General features: G+C 30.8%; 1 protein-coding gene across 7 annotated transcripts in view; it reads right to left on the reverse strand.

Moving 5' to 3' along the window:
* LOC123009464 (protein TANC2) overlaps positions 1-24,760 on the reverse strand; it is a 112,061-nt gene that overhangs the window by 56,196 nt on the left and 31,105 nt on the right. For 2 of the 7 annotated variants that reach the window (XM_044405801.1, XM_044405798.1), the window contains exons 1-2: positions 23,905-24,075; positions 20,871-21,153 (exon numbers count right to left, since the gene is read on the reverse strand). The exons of 3 other annotated variants lie outside the window; for them this stretch is intronic. In XM_044405801.1, the coding sequence (XP_044261736.1) occupies positions 20,871-20,928 (58 nt within the window). In that variant the 5' untranslated portion in view covers positions 20,929-21,153; positions 23,905-24,075. Of the gene's footprint in view, positions 1-20,870; positions 21,154-23,904; positions 24,076-24,760 lie in introns of those variants that run through there. 2 more of the 7 variants (XM_044405800.1, XM_044405799.1) reach the window with 2 other exon arrangements.

Genomic DNA, 24,760 nt, shown 5'->3' on the forward strand with positions numbered 1-24,760 from the left:
TGAATCTCAATAATTAAATTTGAATTTAATTTTAAAAGTTCAAGATTAACTTTTAAATTGTTTGGTACTACTCCAATTGCGGAAATGATTATCGGTACTATTTTGACCTTTTTCATGTTCCACATGTTTTTAATTTCATTAGCAAGGATCATGTATTTAGAAATTTTTGTTTGATAAGTCTTCTGGATATTGTGAGTGTTTGGAACTGCAATATCAATTAAAAATGCATGTTTTTCAGTTTTAGAAATAAGAATAATATCTGGTCTATTAGCTTTTATTATTATTATTATTATTATTATTATTATTATTATTATTATTATTATTTTATCACATTTTACTGTTTAATAATGTATATTTCAAGATTCTAAATGCTGTAATTTCAGCCGATTACACTACTTTCCTTATGGGATAAGGAAAGTAAAAACATATACCAAATCATCAGTATTAATATGTAAATAGACATAAAAAAATGTCACGTCAAAAAATAAATGTCAAAATGTTTTGACAAATAATTTTTTAAACATTTTTTCCATGTTCCTGGTATCTTATCTTACTTGAATTTTTTTCTCTGTATAATAGAAATAATAAAAATAATAAAATATAAAAAACAAACCATAAAAACAAAATTTAAGAAAATTAAATTGGAGAGATAGAAGATGTGTTGACAGTCGCAGAAAGAAAAAATTGTCAGATTAACACTAAATTACACACGATGTGGATAAAGAAGAAAAAGATGGAACAGTAGAGAAAAGAAATATAGTTTTAATAGAATAGTTTTTAATAGAATTTGTAGACACAAAAATGGGGTAAATGCCAGTTGTATTAAATAGTATACAGGCTGCGCCAGAACTCGCGCCCCAGAGAAAATTTTCAAGTAAGGTAAGATACCAGGAACATGAAAAAAAAATGTTTAAAAAATTCTCTGTCAAAAAATTTTGACATTTATTTTTTGACATTTGACATTTTTTTATATCTATTTAATGATACTGATGATCTTGTTTATGTTTAGAGTCAAAGTTCAAACTTTAAACCCTTATAACTTTGAAATTTTTATAGATAAATTTTTTTTAACATTTTTTCCATGTTCCTGGTATCTTACCTTATATGGCATTTTTCTCTGGGGCGCGAGTTCTGGCGCACCCTGTATTGACTAGCAATGCATTTATCACTGATTATATAAATTTTCTATTACTCCACCCTGAAACTTACTGCAATCCTGTACCGACTCCTCTATTAAAATTCACTTAACATTCTAATGTGGATAATTTCAATTTTCATTCAGTAACATTTTAGTACTTTTCTTTTGCCAAGGTTTCGCATTAAAAAGATACTTGATAGGCAGTCATTACCGATACAGGTGTATGGCACTGTGTGGGCATTTCACGACACTGCCATCCTTTTTGTTCTTCTATTTTAGTCCCCGTTGCTATTTTTAGCAGTTCAAACGACTCAAAGAAATGCCAAACGAAAATAACGTCACGATGACAAATATTTTAAAGGAACAATTCTGGTAAAACTCTCGTGTGGGTGTATCTTGGAGAGCAGGTGTTCTAATAATAAGAAAACTGTCAGTTATGTTAATTACTCATTTAATTTGCATTGAAATAAAATGAAATAACAAGGCATTTCAATTTTAAATTTTGTACAAAAAATTCGTGGTCATTGTTGACCTCAGACCATGGATGAGTGAGTCAGCCAGAGCGCCAGCCAGAAAGTCTGGGTCTTGGTAGAGCCGGCGGCTGTCGCACCGAGTACTAGTTCCATCCATATAAGGACTCCACGTCGAGCTCTTTTAATTCCCTGACCGGCGAATGTGCCGTAGATGTTTACCGTAATGCTTATCAGTACCTCACGTACGTTGCAAATTTATCAAGGAAATTAATAACGTTGTTATGCTGAAACGACAGTCCTAAAGCCCTCCGTATAATCATAATCATTTCAGGAGACGAAACTGCACGACCGTAAATAAACGCTTTTCGGGGAAAATTTCACTTAATATGCTAATTTGAGGCCACTTTCGCTCACACGAACCCGAGGACTAAGTGATTACGCACACACGACCGGGAGCAAAAGTGAAACACAACGGGAACATTGGTTTTCTAAATGTTTAGAAGGCTTGGTGATTTGAACGAGGGACAGAAGAATTCAGATAGAGAAGTGAAATAAAAGAAAAAAAAAAGAAACAAGGTAGATAAATTAGCAAATGAGAAAAAGGTACATAAAAGATATAGATAGAAGTAGACTTGTAAACAAAACAAAAAGATAAAGAGTACGGCAAAACAAAGGAGAAAAGTAATCAAAGAATGACAAAAAACAAAAAAGCTGAAAGTTGTGAAAAAATCTGGTGTGAACATCACACGACTTTCCTTATCCAACTTATTTGGAAAACATCCTTATGGTGTTGGAAATCCGAGTAGCAAACCTAACGTTTGCGTTACACCTGCCGGATTACACACGAAATAGATCATAGTTGCCGCGGGTTCGAGTCTGGGGTGCAATTTTTTTTAGTTCGGTACCCATTATTATTTTTATTTTATCACATTTTACTGTTTAAAAAGGTATATTTACCTTATTAAAAATAATTTTTATCCCCACGAATTTATTGTATCTTCAACCATATAATTTTGCGGCCGCTTTACGACCGATTTTTACCAAATGTTTCGCGCTGCGTAAAGTAGGTAAAAGTAAAAATGTCTAGAAGTTAGAGTGTAACTTTTATGCTTAGGCGCAAAAGCAAATCTTATACTTCCGTAATCTAATCACAAAAGTGTCGCTTTTAAAAAAAAATCTCTCTTAGATAGAAAAACGAAAAATGCAAAGTTAAGACACGAAAAAACATGTTTTTTCTTAAGTCCAAAAGGAGAAAACTAATTTAAAATAATCTTAGTGAAAAGAAATAGTTCCTAAATAAGCAATGATAAAAAAATCAGAAAACTACACTTTTACAACTGAATCAGGTTTTAGAAACCTACTTAACTGACAATATCAAAAATACGTAAAAGTAAAAATGCCTAGAAATAAAACTGTAACTTTTATGCTTAGGCGTAAAAGTAAATCTTATACTTCTGTAATCTAATCACAAATATGTCACTTTAAATAAATCTTCTCTGTTAGAAAGAAAAAAAATGCAAAGTTAAGACACAAAAAAACATGTTTTTTCTTAAGTTCATAAGGAGAAAAGTAATTAAAAATAATCCAATGACCCAATGGCCTAAATCAACTTTTTTAGTGTCTTGAAACTATAATCCGTCCAGAAATGTAAAAATCTGGGTAGGTCAAATTTCAGCCACTTACAATACTTTCCTTATAGGATAAGGAAAGTAAAAATTTACAGGTTGTCCCAGCGAGTTGAAAAAGTCCATTAGTGACCTTTAAATAGTAAAATTAAAAAAAAATTATATAGGACATTGATAGATACTAATCTAGTCCATCGCCTAAAATTATTTTCAACTGTACAGCGTAGCGTGTCTCAGAAATAAGTTACAATATAAACTTGTGTTTTTTAAAATGAAACACCATATGTTTCTTAGCGTTTTTGGATGTAGATTTTTACGGCAATGTTTTTAAGCTTAACTTTTATTGGTCGATTTTGCTTAGTTTTAAAAATAAGACGTTTTTTTGACGAAAACATGCACTTTTTAAAAATTTGTTACACAAAAACTAAGACATTTAGAAATATTTTTTTATTACCGCAAAGAAGAAGGTACAAGCTATAAGGTTGTAACATTTTTTTAGTGTGTTGCATTTACAAAAATAAAAAAATGAAGGCGTTAAAAGTTCAATAACTTAAAAAATTTAAATGGAACACCCTATTTATTGTTTTTGCATTTAAGAGATTATTAAATTGTCTTTCTAAAATTATTCTTTTAGGTGTTTATCATCAATAAGTAAAAAGATATTTAACGTTAAACAAATAGTAGATTATGTTATTAGGAGTAAAAGTAATTGTTTATGTGGCAAAGCTGAACGTTCATTTTGCCGAACGGAGTGAGGCAAATGGATTCAGCTGAGCCACATAAACTCACTTTTACTCCAAATAACATATACTATTTTATCTGCAAACGATTCAGATGGAACAAAAAGAGCAACACACCAATAATCAAGTAAATCACCTCAATAATCAGGACGCTTTGCAATAAAATCATAACAAACGTCACGCGTCAGTTTCGGAATTTGTGTTGAGATTTCACAAGTGTGGATTGATTTAACTGGTGAATAACTGGTGTAGTTTATAGTGCAAAATGTCGAATGCTGATAATATACCTTGTACCTCTCCAGAAAATGCTGAAAAAGCGAAAGGGACAAGAAAGAGACAACAGTGGTAAATGTCAAAGTAAGTGTCAAGTAAAAGTGAAAACGCCTAGGCGTAAAAACAGTGTTTTTATTCCATGTCTGAAAAGTAAAACTTTTACCTGTGTCATTTAGTCACAAAAGTGGTCACTTTTGTGACGTTTGCAGATAAAAATTATTATTATTGTTTTAGTAGCCAAAAAATGCACAGTTGCACAAGTGATGGAAGAAATATAACTTAATAATCACATTTGTGTTAAACTGAACCCACTTTGTTTCATTTTTACAATAAAATAATTCGAATTTCAGTATTTTTAACGACTTTTACAATCTCTGGATTCTCAACGGATAAGTGACCCGTGGTGGAATTACTATGGTTGCCATAGTATCAACAATGCAAAACATTGTTGCTACAATTAATATTGCATGTTAAATATGGTTTCATTTATCAATTCTATACATTAAAAGTTTATTTTTTTAGATAGACAATTTATCAATCTATTAGAAGCAAAAATAAAAAAATAGGGTGTTTCATGTAAATTCTTTAAGTTATTTAACTTTTAACAAACTTCTAAATTTATTAATCTTCACAAATGCAAAACACTAAAAAATTGCTACAGCTTTAAATTCTGTACTTTGTTCTTTGCAGAAGTAAGAAAAAAATATGTTCTAGCTGTCTTAGTTTTTGTGTAATAAATTTTTAAAAAGTACATGTTTTCGTCAAAAAAAAAACGTCATTCTAAAGCTAAGCGAAATCGACTATTAAAAGTTTAGCGTAAAAACATTGTTTTAAAAGGCTACATCCAAAAATGCCAAAAAACATACGGTGTTTTATTTAAAAAAAAAACAACAAAGTTTGTATCGTACTTTTGGGACATGCCGTATGGTTGAAAACTTTAGGTGATGCACTAGATTAGTATCTACTAATGTCCTATCCAATTTTTTTAAAATTTTACCATTAAAAGATGTAATGGACTTTTTCAACTCGCTGGGGCACCCTGAGTATAAGAGTAGTTTATTTGTTTATTTTAGGGATATTCAAAATGATAGAGGCATCAGCAATCTCTAAAAAATCTTATCCTCCCTTTACCGTTACTTGAAAAAAATCGAAAACCAAGTCCCTATCAGTGGATCCTCGTTCACTGTTATTACCTCCCACTTTTCATTAACCTCCGACCTGACATTATCACCTGCGTCTCTTCGTATCGCGTCGAATCCATCCCACTTGGTCCAGTAAGAAACCAATTCCTCTTCACGGATTATCCTTCTCGGTTCCTCCGCTAAGTGTTGTTCGACAAGACCGCGATGGAGACTTCAATAAAAATCGTCGTTTATTTGTTGTCGAGATCGGCTCGACGGACACACCAAATGCATGTTTATAGATTCGATCCGCCCATTTCAGCCTTACGGTCACGATTCGATTCTTCCGGAAAGCTTTCAGGCGTCGGATGATTTGTTTATCGACTGGTAATATCGCAATAATGATGTTTCATTATTTCGTTTGCATGAAATATGATTTTCGGACAATTCGATATCAAAGCCATTTTGAAAATTCACTAAGGTATTGTGGGTAATGATGATAAATGATGGATTCGAAAATACACCAAGAGAAAGGCGAAATAAAAAGAGTAAACACCAGCTCGCTCTTAAATATCCTTGCATTATCACGAAAAATCACTTAAATCCACTATTAACATTAAACAGGATCTGTTTTAAAGATCACTTGTGTAATAGCGACCATTTCCCGTCCCTTTCTGAGATAAGATCGCATTGCATCAGATTTGCTTAATTAAATTTCGAGCAGATCATCTCGAAAAATTGTATTGAACCATGACACACTTCCATCAAACTTCCATAACGTATTTCTTCTCGATTGTATGCAATATGGAAGCTAATGCCCGTTATAAATCGCAGTTATGTGGTTGTAAGATTGTTTAGTGGATACAAATGAAATAAAATAACTTTGTTATTTGATTGATATTACAAGAATGACTCGACTTGACGTCACGATTCTTTTCAAAAATAATTATCTCAACATTTCCAGCTATGAGTAAATGGAGTAATAAATTTATAAGAAAATTTTTAGAATCAGAGTGATTCAAGGTCAAGTCTATAATTATTCTGGTGAAACTATTCAACTCTGCTTCCGTTGCTGATGCCTCCACGATAAAAGATCCAAGATAAGAGAGCATCATGATCCAGAAAGACTCTGAATTTGTTCAATTAAAAAAACAAGCGATTGTGCAATACCTCTTTTATACAGCGGACTGGTTTTTTCGCATTTCGAGTGTCATATGGATAAAACCTAGATAAGAAAATGCATGAATAAACCCATCCTTAGACTTGTCTGGTTTGACCGGATGATGATGCATCCGACCCGTATATGGCAGTTGAAACCTTCAGACCGTTTGTTTCCTGCTGTTGCTATAAAAACCATCCAATCAACTTGGACGCCAAAATGGTGGAATTTATAGAGCGCCAAGAACAGTCAAGTGGGACCAAATCTGGCAGATGAACGATCAAAAGCAATTTCACAATGCGAGAAAAGTCAACAGAAACTTCCTAGTACTGTTATTATTATTTGTTATCTCTATAAAGCTACAACCATTTGTGGTGTTTGTATTAATTGCAACTTTAACACACCTATTCCAATTTAATTGCTTCTTGTATCATTTAGTCCTCTTCCGGTCCTGGATAAATAATTGCCAGTGATAATTGCCAGTGGCGGCTCGTAGTCTTTAGTAGAGGAGGAAGATCTTCTCTTATATAAAAAAATAGAAATATACGTCTAATCTACACATGCAATATACTTGACGACTAAAAAATGATTCTTTGTTTTGGTGACCACAAAAAGCTAACTTTTAACAGCAGAAAAATACAAAAATTGAGTACATTTTTTAAAATTTTTCAATTTTTTTGAACGATTCATTAAATTTATTAATTTCAATTTGAGGAGCCAAAACTACATTTGTGGCTATATTTTATTTACCCTGGAGATGTAATTTACTACTCATACGTATGTTCTTGACTTGAAGTGTGTCTTTCTATTACGCTTGGTATTTTTTTAAGTTGTCATACCAACCACGGTTTTAGACCATGCTTCCTCACCACGACTTGAAAATGCCCAAAAAAATTTTTTTTTGTGTTTTGTTTCCTGTTAACCACTCATATTTAAAATACCAGGAATTTGCAAAACTATATTAATAAATAATTTTCCTATGACCCTAAGAGAAAATAAGTTTTTCCACCCTAATTTCAGAAAGGAAAGTGGCCAATTACATCCCTCATCTGTCAAAATTACAATAAAAATATAGAGGATGTTCCGTTTTTATTGTTACAAATTTGAACAGGTAAAAGAATATTCAATTTTAAGACAAAAGTTTCCTATAAACATGTATCAAAAAATGTTTTGTAAAGGAGCTACACACTCCGAAAGGGGTACGTTTATTAAAAGTTCTTTTACGTTTTTTTTTGTGAAAAACTATGGAATTTAAAATTTTGTTGCTAAAAGTGGCAAGAAACTTCAGCAAAAATAGTTAGAATTCTTTTTATCCTAACCTCCAGTTTAAAAAAAATATACCACTTTCAACTTAACTTGCTAATTTTTTGGCCCATTTGAGTAACATTTTACTTGAAAAAGGCAAAACTAATTTCGTTTTGATCCCTAATTTGGGTATTTTAGCAAAATTTTGTGAAAAAAATCAGTTTTGGCTCAAAAACATTTTTATTCGCTTGGAAATAAATGGAAATAATACAATTTGTGGCCTAATTAATTTTTGGGCATGTTTTGATCCAAAACAATTAAGATTTTTACTCAAAAATAGGCAAAAAACACTATTTTGTATCTAATCAGGAGATTTCACGGCTTGCTTGAGCAAAATGTCGCAAAGAAAAAGTGCATTTTTAACTGAAAAAGTCAAAAATAAAGTTACTTTCGACCAAATTTGGTCATTTTTTGCCAAAATTTTGCAAAATCTTATAAAAAAAAACAGCTTTTAACTAAAAAACACATTAAACGCTTTAAAAAGGTCTACTAACTTGGTGGTTTTTTGCTAGTGAATAAAATTTTTCGAAAAAAAAGTAGGGATTAGGTCACCAAAATAAATCCAGTAAAACAGACCAAAATACATAGAACTCTAATTTGAATCTAATTTAGTAATTTTGTGGCCTTTATAGCGAAATTTTGCGAAAAAAAGTTTTTGCTAAAAACATTCTTTTACTCTTCTTTTTATATCTACTAAAAAGTTTCAAAAATAATTGAACTGAATTGAAAATTTAGTAAGTTTTGGCCTGTTTTAGCGAAAAAACTCAGTTTATTAGCTTAAAAAAGCACAAATAGCACAATTTTTATCGACTTTTTGACTGGTTTGAACAAAATTTTGCAAAAAATTGCATTTCTGGCTGAAGAACTTTCTTAAACYCTTGAGAAAGTGAAAAATAARAWCATTTTCGATTTAATTTCGTGATTTTTTATCTTGTCTCGATGAAGTCTTATTCAAAATTTGAGTATTTATCTTAAAAACATGCTAAAACGTTTAATAAAGCAAAAATAGTTTGATGTTCGACCAAGTTTGACCATTTTTTTTCGAGAAAAAACACAACAAAACGAGTGTAAAAAAGAAAGATTTTACTCAAAAAGGGTAAGTTGTATCGAAAAAACGCAAGAGATCTCTTTTTTGTAAAAAACTATGGAATTTAGAATTTTTGTTTAAGTAATAAGAAACTTCAGCAAAATAGTTATAGTACATTTTATTGACATAGACAGATTTCAGTATTTCCGGAAAATTGAAAAATTAATTCCCATTAGATTAATAAAGAAAGGGGGGCTGCCTCCTGCCTCACTCAAAGTTCGGTCGAAGTTACTCTCTGGCCTAAAAACACTTCGAATTACGTACTAGCCTTTTCAAAAATCTCAGCTCTTAGCGACATGCCGCAATAGTGCGCTGCGCACTGCTTAGCAGAGCTGTGAAGGCGCGGCGGTTTATTTAAAACTGGTTCACTATTATTTATAGCAAAAAATCAACATTTGAACAAATAAAAAATTATTAAGCTTAAAATTAGATAAAAATTGTAATTTACGATTCAAGAATAGTCAAAATAATTTAAATTTCTAGTAAATTATTTTATTTTTAACTTCTCTTTTCACTGGGGAGGCACTGCCTCTCCTGACAAGCCGCCACTGATAATTGCCTTTCTAATTTTCCCATTTTTCTCACAATTCAATAATAAAATTACCAAGCAGTAGATAGTACCACATTCCTTCTGCCATTAATGAGCCGCTAGTCATTTCCAACTCTAAAATTAGATAGCACTCTTAGACATGATATTACGTTGTAATAACTACAAGTTGTTATAGTTATGCAAATGATTCGATTCCGTTTGTTGATGATTACAATTTTCGTTTTGTTTTTAATTATTACAGTTATTACAAAAATTTGGACGCAATTTCTGCGCCCACCCATCACACGTACACTCCTACCATTCAAAAACCGATAAAATTATCAAGGCTGGTATTAAACCAGTATTATTTTGCCGTTTCAACAGCGCGGGTTTATCTTTACGATGTTTTAAATTGGACCCGAATTACACGAAAAGGAAACACCAAAAAATATATTGACCAAAAAATAAAAGGGTAAAAAACAGAAGAAAGAAAGTGTAGAGAACACACTAACTAAATACAACACGTAAGGCAGAAGAGGCTAGAAGTGGCAAATAAAAAGATGAAAAAAACTAGAAGAAAAAATGTAAAAGAACAGAAACCAGAAAATCAGAAAAATAATAATAATAAAAACAAAACATCAGACACAAAAAAATCTGCTAAAATTTTTGCTTTGCTTTTGTAATAATTATTACAGTTGTGATAAAAAATGATTGCAATTTTGCGCCCACCCATCACAGGCCCACTCCCACCATTCAAAACTCGATAAAATTATCGAAGCTGGTATTAAACCAGTATTATTTAGCCATTTCTTTAGGCGCGGGTTTATCTTTACGACTTGAATTGGCCCCGAATTACACGAATAAAAAAATTGATCGATACTGATTCAAGTGTCACTTTTTCGCATGAATAATCACGAAATCTATTAAAACCAACACTGGACACTCATTCCAGATAAGGAGATTTACAACAACCATCAGTGTCTACAAGAACCTGCACCTAACATCCAATAAAAACAGAATTTATAAAGTGAAATAGTTTACACGCATTTATAGAAATACGTGATATTTTGATTTTTTTTTATTAGTTTGATATTAAACATTTATATGCGTTGCGCAGTTGGTAGTTTACATTTCAAGCGTTTTTTAAAAGATCTCTGTTGGGTAAGATTGTAATTACATTATTTATTGCACTTGTCGACCTACGAGACAATTTTATCGCAAAATCTCGCATTTTTTCCAAACACACCCACAAATCAGCTCAACCATCATGGTATTATCATATAGTGGCATTAATTACCAGTGTATGTACCATCGCCATACCTTAATCGTTTAATTACACGCCAATTAGAAGTAAATGTTTTCCTCGACGATTCTTTTATTTCCACGGCAATATTCTAAATTGCTCGCTGTCTGGCTACTTTACTAGCCGGCTAATATGAAGACCCTCACATACCCAGACTTGCTCGTAAAAATAGCTTCCATTCTCTCTCTCGACGAGATGGGTTCAAAAAAAGTAAAAGACAAATCTGGTCTACAACATCGAAGCATACCAAATTACAGTGATGTAATTTTTAATCTTCTTGTTTAGTGGTGTCTTTTACATTTCGAAGTTTTGCGTAGTTGGTAAACAAATTAATCAAGCAGAAGATCAATATTTTATTTCCCAATTAAATAAGGAAAATGTTACTACAACTTTTAGTTCAGTTATTTAGATCTTCTTGTGTAAATAACAACGTTTATTCGCACGTACATGGTAATAGTAACTTTAATGAAAATGTCAAAGAACTTGAAGATTTCAATTAAGGTTTCATGTAGAGATTTTAGAAAAAACTCTTACAAGTAAAATAAATTTCAAATACATTGCTACTCCTATAGTTGCAATTTGTTTGAGAAATAAGTGAAAATGGAAAACTAAATACACTGATAAGGAATAGCTAAGAGAAGAGAGAAAGATGACGAAGAGTTTAATAAGTTTGAAAATTTTAAAAATGAAAACTATAAAAAGCAGTGGAGGCTCGAACGAGGCAAATCTTTTTTTTACATAAAAAAATAGAAATATACGTGTATCTACACATGCGATATACTTGACGACTAAAAAATGATTCTTTGCTTTGCTGACCACGAAAAGCTAACTTTTAACAGCAAAGAAAAATACAAAAATCGACTAACCTTTTTAAAATTCTTCAATTTTCTTGAATGATTCATTAAATTTATTAATTTCAATTTGCGGGACCGAATCTACATTTGTGGCTATATTTTGTTTACCCTGGAGATGTAATTTGCTACTCATATACATATATGTTCTTGACTTTAAGTGTGTCTTTCTATTGCCCTTGGTATTTGTCATACCATAGTTTTTAGACCATGCTATTAAACACATACCAGGTGAATAAAAAGTATGGAACCAAACGTTTTTTGCTTAAACTATTTATTTTTTGAAAAAACTAATTGATGAGTAATAAAGTACTATAAAAATGTGATGATTTAACAAGAATAAAATTTTTCGAAATTTCCTTTTGTTTTTGAGTTTTACAAAAAAAAATATTTTTTTAAATGGCAACCCACTATAAAATCATTTTTCTCATAAAAGCTATACTCTAAGGATTCCAACTATGTATCTGCTTTATATTTATTTTTTTCAAAATTTTTATTTCACATAAATTGCAATTTTGACAAAAAAAATCGCATAACTCAAAAAGAAAACAAAATTTCGCTCTGAAAATACGATCACATTTTGTATATTACTTTAATTTATATTAATTATTATTTTCTGGAGGCAAATGATTAAAAATAAAACCGCTTGGTTCCATACTTTATATTCACCCTGTATATACTTAAGGAGCACATATTTACTTATTTTGGCAACAACCAAACACTACACTAAAAAAAACCTACACTACATGTTTCATTTTTGCAATCTTGGATTATTGCAAAAGTCACCGTTGCAAATTTGACAACTGACATAGACAGATTTCAGTATTCCCGGCAAATTAAAAAATTAATTCCCATTAGATTAATAAAAAAAGACGGTGCTGCCTCCTGCCCCTCTCAAAGTTCGAGTCGAAGTTACTCTCTGACCTAAAAACACTTTAAATTAAGTACAGTTGGAGACAAAATACTTTGGTCGTCACATTTCTGACACTTTAATGTAATTCAAGCTTTAATGAATGACAATTTCAAATTAATGACAGCTATTATATCTTTCTATCAAAAATATGTACAACTTGTCAACTATGATTGACAGTAGCTAAAAATAAGGTTAACAGTCCTAAGGCATGCTTTACAATTTAATGTCACCCAAGTGACATTGACGACCAAAGTATTTTGTCTTCAACTGTACTAGCCTTTTCAAAAATCTCAGCTTTTCTCAGCGACATGCCGCAATAGTGACCTGCGCTTTGCCTACCAGAGCTGTGAAGGCGCGGCGGTTTATTTAAAACTGGTTCACTATTATTTATAGCAAAAAAACCAACATTTGAACAAATAAAAAATTATTAAAGTTAAAATTACATAAAAATTGTAATTTACGAATAGTGAAAATAATTTAGACTTTAACTGCCTCCCCTAACGAGCCGCCACTGATAAAAAATACGGTAAAAGTATAAAAAAACACACAAAAGAAAAAACAAAAAACACTAAAACAGTGAAAAAACCTAGATAACAGAAGCAAAAATTTGTTTTAATTTTGAAAAGAGATCTTGTTACCAGAGATTTGTAATTAATCTTTGTAATTAATTGAGAAAATATTTTGGTTTTAGTATAGTGTTGTTATTGTTGTTTGTTTGCTTTTGAAACAATAGCTCGACAATCCCAACCGTCATAAACTGAAAACTAGCTCACGTCTCTACTTTTCCTTTATCATTTGATTTCGTATCGAGTTTCACGACGTCACTTGTAAAATTATCTTTTACAAATGCTTAACAATATCATTTACCTAAGAGCTCAAACTTTGATCACGTTCTTCGAGGAATCTCGCCGCCAAGCACCGCTGATTTAGAATCCTAGCTGTTGGAAGAAACTCGATACGGTCTAGCGTCTGACTTTAATACGTCAACTCCATCTCGAGTAACTCTAAGAAGTCTTATTTATTGTAGAAATTCAATCTTTGGAAAAAAATCAACCCTCCATTATTTATACTCGACCACACCCAAAAAATCCTCGAAAGATTGAATTTCTCTCAAATTTTTGGAATTTCAGGCCACGGTTATTAGCATTATAATAATGGTATTATGAGCGTGAAGTTACGCTCGATAAAAAATAATGTGATTTAAATTCGTCTCGTGGAAAAGGCCATCGTTTAATTACAAGTTCCAACACAAAGTATTACGCACACGTTTGGAGAAATTTAAATTTATGCACTTGTTTTCCGTTCCACACTTGGTAGAAAGAATAAAAATTCCTCTTGCCTTCAATTAATTCGATTTTTTATTATACATACAACACTTTCAAAAGTGTGGAAAATCGTACATTTTCCGTTTTGCAAAAATATGAGAAGTATAAAATCACATACAATGGTAGTTAATCGCCGGCTTTACCATATGTTACTGCACCGTTACTTCCTCTCCCACCGATAATTTTTGACCTTAAAAAATATTTTTTTCCATATGTAGGAAATTACACGTTTTATGAACCTGGAAGCAGTTAGAGAAACAACGAAAATAATAACGACCTAGATAACTATATCACGATTTGCATAATATTGGCACTGTAACATTTATCAGGCGATCCCAAATCGATAATAATCGACAATGAGGTCGAACATACAAGTAATTAGCGGAAAAATCACTTGCTCGTTTCGCCATGAGATAGAATGCAGTGATAAGAGGGTGAGATAGGGTCCCTCTTACTTGTAAATGGCTAATTAGGTGGTGTACTTAACAAGATTTTGCCTTCTAATTGTGATCCTTTAATTGGACATCTTTTACCAGTTTTATTGCCAAAGATGAAAATTAAAGAAGCACCTGTTAAAAACAATAGACAATAAAACAGTCAAAAACAACCTTTTGTTTGCTTGACGCAGGTGTAAACAAATTGCTTTTTCGTTTCAAATGGACCATAAAATAGCTGGAAATCTTGCTAGAATCCTATCTACCCTTAGTGTGAGAAAAAATCTACTGTTTCAGTTTAGATTTTATCGTGCGGTTTCGACCTTTGAATTTTTATTGGGACGTGTGACAGCACTACAATAGGAAATATAGCTGCGAAGGTGTAAAACCTTATATGCTATTGTAGGCGAGTCAGTTCCGTTTAAGCTAATATGTCTATTATACACAAACTGACAAAAAATAAACAAAAACTAAAAAAGTGAATTTATAAAAATCAAAGTCGTTGTACAAAAAGTAGTTTAAACACTGAAATAAAAAAATCACAATAAACAATAATTGAAAAGTAATAATAGTAGAATAAATCAGGCCCGTAGCTAGAAACAATTTTTAGGTAGGGCGCCCAAAATTTTTAGTGGAGTTAGAACAGTCCTGCCGTTTTTTCAAAAAAAATCCTCGAACTGGTCGATTTTATTTTTTAAATTTCATTATAGTGACTTTTATGATGTCATTTTTTTGACGTCATTTTTCATTTTTTTTAATGACAACTGACATTTTTGTTCACTGTTTTAAATAGCACACATCTTTATCTTTCTGGTAATAAAAAAAATTAAAAATGAAATAAATAAAAAAATATGTTGACAGTTAAACACAAGAGGCTTTATCTTTTTGTTATTGCCTTATTTTATAAAAGGCAATTGTTTTTGTATAATTAGCATGAAAACACTTAATATGAAACCAAAACACAAAAAAATAAAAACAATCATTCCTTATAAAGCAAGAACAAGAAGATAAAGCTTTTTGTATAAAACTTTTTTAAGTTTTTTTATTTTATTTTATTCTTTTTTGCATTTTTTTGCTTTATTTTTTTGAGTTTTATTATGCTTACCAGAAAGATAACGGTGTGTACCTACTATCTAAAACAGTAATAAAAAATATCGGTTGACATTAAAAAAAATTATAAAAATGACATTATTACTCGAAAACGAATGACATCATAAATGTCGCAATAGTGTCAAAATGTAGCATTTACAAAAATAAAATCGGCCTGTTTGAGGATTTTTTTGAAAAATGACTCATAATAAAGATATGAATTTTGTGCGTTACTTTTGGTTTAGTTTTTATTATAATTTGCAAAAAGTTGATAAAAAAGACAGTTTTAAAGTAGAACTCAGAATATTCAAAGTAGGCTCAGCCCTACTTCGCCCCCCCTCTAGCTACGGGCCTGGAATAAAGAAAACAAGGACAGGGGAACAATAGAACAAGGTAAGAAAAAAGAAAAGTAAGTAAACACAATTACAAAAAAATAGAGAATAAAAAAATTACCAAATATTTAAATACAAATATTTTCCAATCTTCTTCAAATTCCATTAGCATAAATAAGAAAACAGAAAACATCCAGTCCAAAGAAACCAAAAACAAACCAAAATAGAAAAAGAGAAGGTAAGAAAGATGGGAGTAAAAGCCATAAAACGCGAAAGAAATTCATATCTACAAGCTAGTTAGAAAGCTACAAGAAGACAAAAATCAGAATTCAGTGTACAAAATATAGAATAGATAAAAAAAATAAACCAAAAACAGGAGAACAATAGAACAAGAAAAAAGAAAAGTAAGTAAACACAATTACGAATAAAAAAATTACCAAATATTTAAATACAGAACAAAATTGTTTTAAACATTCATAATAAGAAACAAAAAGGCAAAAAACTAAAGGCAAAATTTATTTATAAAATAACGAAATCAAATATTTATAAAAAAAAACAGTTGTGAAGTAGAGAAAAAATATACCTGCAAGACATCAAAACTCATCTTCCCAAAAACACCAAACTTTATTCTAGTATACACGATACGTGTTTCGACCACATGGTGGTCACCCTCAGGTGTGAATAAAAGTCGTCGTGTTTTTCGGAAGACAATGAGTTTTGATTTATTTAACATTAACACCGTGATTAACACCAACAAGACTCAAGAAGATTGAAAGATATGCTAAACAAAAAGTAGGTATTTAATTTAAATAAATAAAGAACAAAATGCAGATGTAATAAGGGAAATAGAAAAGCTCAATATAACTATGAGGTGTAAATCCTTTATTGGCCATTGTAGTGAAGTCACTTCCGTTTCGCTTTAACGTATCTATTAGCTCCTTGTGACCTTTTGTGACTTATATGTTAAAAATAAAATAAAAACTTTGTTAGATAATTTTGAGTTTCTCCGGAAGTTACAGCAGTTTACCTTATTTGCATATGAGAGCTGTGATTATTTATTAAAAAAGTCTCTTAGTTTGTGCTTCACTAAGCACTGCTTTGCTTATCTCATTAAAGTTTAGTTTTACTCCACGTCACGTGATAAGAAGTTTAACATGAAAAGATTGAAAACGAAAATTTTTCCCCTTATCTACACGGGAAACGGAAGTCACAAACATATGTAATTTAAGATCAATCGTTGATTTCATTGTTACATATTTGAAACAAAGCTCACGAGGCATGAAGGTGCTGATTAAAAAAACAATTTTCTAAATTACTCCCGTTGTAAACACGATTTTAATCTGTTCATTGCTTAGTGAAATATTTCGTACCAATACCAAGACAAATGCTCACTTTTTCTTATTGATTGATGACAATACCTCTTTAGATGTCATTGACACCAATTGTTCTCAAATCTCATTAATGACTCGATCACAAACCCGCTATATTTGTCCCGTTTTTCAATCCACGATAAAAATAGACTAAGGTCATACGAAATGATAAAAGTGTTAAAAACATTGCATAAAACAATCACGTTTTCTCGGAATCTTGCATCTTATCTTGTGAAGATTTTTCAAGACATTTGGTTTCCTGTCGCCTCGTTTCATCAAGGAAAAGTGATTTTTTCGCCCAACCCTCGATGTAATCATGGAAGCATTTGCGATTATTTGAATTGAAACTAGTCTAAGTGGGTGTAATTTATACCATTTTATTAGTATCAGATCGAGATTATTTCCTTAAAATCCACTCGATGATGTCAGATATTCTGTGTTAGATCAGATATTTCAATGCTTGAATTAATTAAAACACTCCCGTTCCATTTTTACACCCATGAAATAAAAGAGAGGCTGGTTTAAATGTTTGTAATTTGTAAAATTCCCCAAGAAACGACTTGAAGAAAATTAACATTATCTGCATACTTCCCATTACATTTTACGACACTAAATGATACTCTACAAGGTGGACCTCCACCGAAATGACTTTTTTTTGCTTTTGTTGGGTGAAGGGAACAAAGACACTGTTCAGAGATGGGTATATTGGTCCATCCGGGCGGCACTGTTTGAGATTTAGCCCCAATTTACGGCGATGTTTGGTCATAACGAGACGGTAGGTCTTCGGGTTTAACGCCCCTTTGTTGAGGCTGGCATCATAAATTTTTCACAAGTGAAATGGTTGAAGGGTATTTAACGCTTTATTCCGAGACAAAATTTTTGTAGCAGTAAACCAATGAAAATAAACACGAAAAAATATTTTCCTATCTTTTTCAAATTCCATTAACATAAAGAAGAAAACACAAAAAACATCCAGTCCAAAGGAACGAAAAAACAAAACAGAAAAAAGAAGGTAAGAAAGATGGGAGTAAAAGTCATAAAATGAAAGAAATACATATCTACAAGCTATTTAGAAAACTACAGGAAGACAAAAATAAAAATTCAGTGTACAAAATTCAAAATTTAGAATAGATAAAAAAATAAAAAGTAGAACCAGATGAGGTAACATTTAAAAAATAACAAAAACAGAAAATGTTCAAGTTTTCTATATTGTAATTTTTTTCAACCGTTTCATATGTTTTCTCTTGTCAATGTTTCTTGTGCCTTCAAACTCTTTGTTTCTTTTTTTTTTTCATTATGCTCATTCTAGTTGTTCTTCTTTAATATTCTTTTCTGAATTACATACATATTACATATAGGATGTCCCAGCGAGTCCATGAGTGACGTTTAAATGGTACAATTAAAAAAAAATGTATAGGACATTGATAGATGCTAATCTAATCTAATTAAAATCTAATCTAAAATTATTTTCAACCATACGGCATGTCCCAAAAATAAGTTACCATACAAACTTGTGTTTTTTTAATTGAAACACCGTATGTTTCTTTGCATTTTTGGATGTAGCTTTTTAAAACAATGTTTTTACGCTAAACTTTTATTAGTCGATTTCGTTTAGTTTTAAGAATAAGACAGTTTTTGTGACGAAAACATGCACTTTTTAAAAATTTATTACACAAAAGCAAAGACAACTTGAACAAATTTTTTCTTACTTCTGCAAAGAAGAAAGTACAGAATTTAAAGCTGTAGCATTTTTTTAGAATTTTGCATTTGTAAAGATTAATAAATTAACAAGTTTGTTAAAAGTTAGATAACTTAAAAAAAATTAATGGAACATCCTATTTTTTATTTTTGCATCTAATAGATTGATAAATTCTCTATCTAAAAAAATAAACTCTTAATGTCTAGAATTGATAAATAAAAAGATATTTAACATTTAATATTAATTGTAGCAACCATGCCTATCAGTATCTGAGCATTGTTGATATAATGGCAAACATAGTAATTCCACCACGGATCACTTATCTATTGATTTATCCGGAAATTGTAAAAGTCGTTATAAATACTGAAATTATACTGAATTATTTTATTGGAAAAATAAAGAATAATGGATTCAGTTCAACACAAGTGTGATTATTAAGTGATATTTCTTCCATCTCTTGTGCAACTGTGCACTATTTGGCTACTGAGACAATAGTATTTTTTTTTAATATTTAACGTTAAATATCTTTTTAGTTATTGATTATAAGCACCTAATAATATATAAATTTATAAAGACAATTTAATAATCTTTTAAATGCAAAAACAATGAATAGGGTGTTCCGTTTAAAAATTTTAAGTTATTGAACTTTTAACAAACGCCTTCATTTTTTTACCTTTGTAAATGCAATACACTAAAAAAATGTTACAACCTTACAGCTTGTACCTTCAGACTTTGCGGTAATAAAAATTATTTCTAGATGTCTTAGTTTTTGTGAAATAAATTTTTAAAAAGTGCATGTTTTCGTCAAAAAACCGTCTTATTTTTATAACTAAGCAAATTCGACCAACAGAAGTTTAGCTTAAAAACATTGTCATAAAAGTCTACATCTAAAAATGCTAAGAAACATATGGTGTTGCATTTAAAAAAACACAAGTTTGTATTGTAACTTATTTTTGAGACACGCTGTATAGTTGAAAATTATTTTAGGCGATGTACTAGAGTAGTATCTATCAATGTCCTATAATTTTACCATGTAAAGGTCACTAATGGACTTTTTCAACTCTTTGGAACACCCTGTATTATCGAATTTAATTTCCATTATGTTCTACATCATTGTTCTTCTTTAAGAAAAAGGTCTCAGATATCGAAGAAATCGTTGACAGTCTTCAAATACAAACAAATCTTTTTCCATCGTTAAACTTTTTAGTTTCGTGTGCATTTGTTTTAAATTATTTTTCCGAAAACGAAAACAAACCATTCAATGCATAATTAGTAATTTATTATCAGCAATCCCATATCTAGGAAAATCAATCGTCCAATGAATCTGAGGAGGCTTTGCTGTTGATAATGCAACAGAAAGACAAAAGAGCAGCAAACATACAAAAAGTTAAAAACACTAATCAAAAAAAGTGAGGAGGACATAGATTATAATATCTAACAAAGTACGTACCTATACAGAAAAAGAGGTGAAAACGCAAGAAGTAGAAAGTAAAAAAGCAGAAAACAAAGAGGACGGTAGGACGGTAGTCTGTCACTTTTCTGTAATTTAAAATTTAACACAACATGACATCGAAAGACATGGGAAATTTTTCATGTAGTGGAAATATTTATTCACTTTTCATTTTTGCTATAAACCTGGCTTACTTCGTGCCCAGCAAGCATATCTCTTTCAAATTCTGACATGTTTAGCTGTTCTTGTCTTACGTAATCTCGTCTTGTTTTATTTTATGAAAAAAATGACTGCAATAGCGCAACAAAAGCCTCTATTATCCTACCATCACGTCTCGTTATCTGTGAAGCTATACCTTTGCGATAAATATTAATGTGGAAGTTACGGTATGTCAAATCTTGAATGTATTTTATACTCCATGTACGCCAAACGCACTGATTTACTTATAATAACTCGCTCGGTATATTGAAATGCAAACCATGAGCCATTTTACGATGTTGCAAACCGACTCGATTCTACAACACCATAAGAGTGGATGAACTTGACTAGACAAGAATCGGATGTTTATTCATGAACGGTTGAGACTTATTGCAAAAGTTTTGATGTCTTCAAAGGGTAAAAACGTGCAAAAGGAAAATGACGAAAATGCCTTACCTGCAATATCATCATCACAATCTTCTTCTTTACGCACGTTGATGCTCCCCGAGGGCATCTTCACAATTACAGTTCTTTTATTACACAGCGGCCACAATTTTTCGACTTGATTACATTTTGCCCTCCTTAATGAGTTTCTACACACAGGAAAATGCCCCTTTGTATGCCCTTAATGACGTTGCTAATCTTCTAATCTCTTCCTTATTAGCAGAAGTGACATTTGTCAACAAGATCCTAATTTAGACAAGAGCATAGCTGCGTTGAATAAATTAAGCTACTTGCTCTGATAAAAGGAAATGTGGTAGCATTAGACAAGATTTTTTATGGTTTCGATAAGGAAAAGCGTGAAATATCGTCGGGGATACTTTTGGGAAAGCTGTTTTATTTATGGACGAAAATAATGAAAAATACGTGATCTTTTGAGCAAATTAGCAAGGCTCGTGAACTGTAATTACCTCCCTATAAAGTATTGGAATTAAGGTAATGTCGGTTAAATTATGGCTGTGATACTTCCTGCTACCATGAAATACGATGGCAAGGCGATTTTTTAAAATCTACTTCAAGCCCAAAAACTACACAATTTTGCATTTAAGATTTTGCAAAATGAAATTTTATTTGCCATTAACTACTGTTTTATTGATTTCATTTTCTGGTAGTTTACAATCAATGAAAATATTCCTAAATTGACATCTTGGAATATGGCAGACTTTTTAAAAACACTAAACTGAAGGTACTGGTAAAGTAGGCAGTGAAACTACACAGTGAGCGACAAAATTATGGTCTGTCTTTATTTGCTCGAATTTTATAATGCAATAAAGACAATTAATTACCTTTTTGGGCCTTTAGCTATAAAGAAATCCCAACACCTCAATTGTAAAGGATTGTTTCCTTAGAGGTTTACAACCACCCCCATTACATCCCTTATAAACTAGTTTAGTAAATCAAAACCATAAAATTCAAGCAAATATGGACGGATTTTAAAACTGAAATTATTTTGTTTTGGCAAAAATGCTAGAACCTGTCAATTTTCTTTTTACAAAATTTGCAATTTTCAATTTCATTATGATTTTACACTTTTTTGTTTTGACATAATGACATAATAGTATTTTTTTTAACGAAAACCCCTAATTTTTTTAACCAATTTGATAGATCTTTTAATTGTCGAAATGACAACACCAAAATATTAAATATTGTACAAAATTTTCGAAAAAAATATCACCAAAAAATACAATTTTAAACCAAGTTGAGAATATTGTATTTTCTAAAAAGAAAATTGACCTGTTTGAGCAAAAATATTTTCAGTTTTCATAAATAAGATTATTCCAAATTTTGCGGCTCACCGTATTTTTTATTTACTTTTTAAAATGCATATCAGCATGTAAAATAAATGTGGAACCTTACACAGTAGAAATTCTGAAACAAATTGCTTCCAAGTACAAAAAGAATTTAGCTGAAAAAAATTTGAAACCTAAATTGCAAAATACATATACTTAATTAAAATCTCCATTGCAATTTACTGAAATTTATATTATTTCATTATTTGAATGAAAAATGAATTACAAATGTAAATTTATATTGCTTTTAAGGAAGAAAAAAAAACTTGTTATAAAAAAATGTTTTATACAGGGTAAGCCAGAACTCGCGCCCCAGAGAAAAATGCCTTATAAGGAACATGGAAAAAATGTAAAAAAAAATTATCTGTAAAAATGTCCAAGTTATAGAGTTTAAATTTTGCACTTTGACTCTATTTATTTCTGTTGGAAAAATAATTTTCCAAGTTTTTTTGCTACAGGCTATGGGAAGAGAAAACAAGGAAGCTGTTTCCTAAATTGTAACTGTTTAATGTTATTTGTGGCTTTTATTGTCAAAATATTTGTACCTTTACTAAATAATTGTAAAAAAAACATATACAAAATAATCAGTATCATTAAGTAGACATAAAAAAATGTCAAATATCAAAAAATAAACGTCAAATTTTTTTGACAGATAGAATTTTTTAAACATTTTTTCTATGTTCCTAGTATCTTATCTTCCCTATACTTAAATTTAACCGTTTTTGAAATATTTATTAATAAAAATTAATCATTCCAATTAAAAAAAAAATAATATTGAATGATTAATTTTGCTGAAAACAGCAAGAGGCGAATTCTTGAAGTCAAAGATCACTGGAAATAATCGGGAGTAGTAATACGATAGCAATTTTTTTAATGCTTACAAAGACTATAAATTGTAATTTTAAGTATCATCGCTGCTAATATTTTATAAAACGATACTTTTGTAAAATAATATTTTTATGGTTGAACTAAGCTAACTTAACTTTTGGTTAAGTCAAACATAATTATTTGATACACCAGAATTGCCTTATGAGAATTAGGCAAAAACCCAGGAGGTAGTAAGTCTGTGACTTGTACCATTTTAAATTTACGTCATGTTCTAATTTGCATATTCTATGCACTCTATCTCTTATCTAATCTCAATCTTCCCGTGTCAGATTATTTGAGCGTATTTAAACAAGAAAAATATTTTAATAACAGAGATTTGTGCAAACTCGTTATGACTCATACCCCGCAACATTTCACTCTTTTCTTTCATGGGACATGGGCGCCGACTTTCAATGGGTGCACAAACAAAAAACTTGATAAATTAATTGTCAAATTAAAGCAATACAAATAACATTAAAGTTTCTTTTAAGATCTTCTGTAATTATGTATCTTGGGATCTCTTGAAGGACTTGAGAACATAGAAATACGCGAAAAAACGATTTCTTCTTCTCTATTCTTGTTGAATTTAGTGAATAATATTTAGAACATGTAAAAATAATAATATGATTTCTCGTATATTACAAAAAAAAAAACAATAAAAGTGATTTTACAGAATGCAACGTTTTTCTAAAATAAGAGCAGAACAAATACGAGATTCCATCATTTTCTTTTAATTAAGGAGGAGTATATTATTTTCACCCGAAAAAAAATTCTTGGGTGCATCCACCCATGCACCCATGTAGTCGGCGCCCGTGCCATGGGACGCTACCTACGTTTCATTCTTTTTTATCTCGACTTCATCAGATCATCATTCACCGCACACAAGCCCACTGTACACCAAAAACAAAGTAAAACAAATCGATTTTTTGGTTGGCGATCCCGATAGCGAGATTTATGTCTGACATAAATCGGAGCAAAACGGAAGAGAGTGACTGCACCGATGCAGCAGCACGGCTACTAATGCATTCGCGGTTGATGCAAGTGCTCGGTGACGTGGTAGGGCGACCATGAAATGGACCAAGAGAGAGGTGAAGATCGGTCTTGGGGAAAAGTAATCAGATATTAATCGATTAAGCAAAAAAATAAAAGGGTAGCAATAAAACCTTCAGTGGATAAATAATACAATTAAATAAATGTTCAGTATTTAATTAATTTTTGCATAGCAAAAAAATTAAAATGTTCAGTATAATATAACATTTTGCAGAGTAAAAATACTCGTAATAATTATCAAGTGAAGCAGTATAAAAGTGCACAGTAAAAAACCAAATTTTCACAGTGAAAATAATAAATGATCAGTAACTTCAATTAAAAATACTAAAATAACATAAAGTTAGAAACTTTCAGTTTTAGTTACATAACAATATATGGCCCCTGCGCAAAATGTTATTTCTTATTGGTACTTATTTTTATATTACTAATTATTTATTATTATTGGTGGGTGGTAAATGTATTAGCAAGGGCCCCTGGGCAAGAATGATTTTAGCAAGAGCTGGAAACTGTGCACAAATGGTAATCAGTCTATTCAGAGTACGCCACTGTTTGCACTGCTGTACTCCTGATATAGAAGAATTCTTTTAATTTTACCCGAATGTCATAAAACTTTGTTGTCTCTCTCGCTCTTCAAGTAAG

Source organism: Tribolium madens, unplaced genomic scaffold (genome assembly GCF_015345945.1).
Source record: "Tribolium madens isolate multiple individuals breed KSU strain unplaced genomic scaffold, Tmad_KSU_1.1 Scaffold_7;HRSCAF=85;Tcas5.2_LG10, whole genome shotgun sequence".
Taxonomy (NCBI): Eukaryota; Metazoa; Arthropoda; class Insecta; order Coleoptera; family Tenebrionidae; genus Tribolium; species Tribolium madens.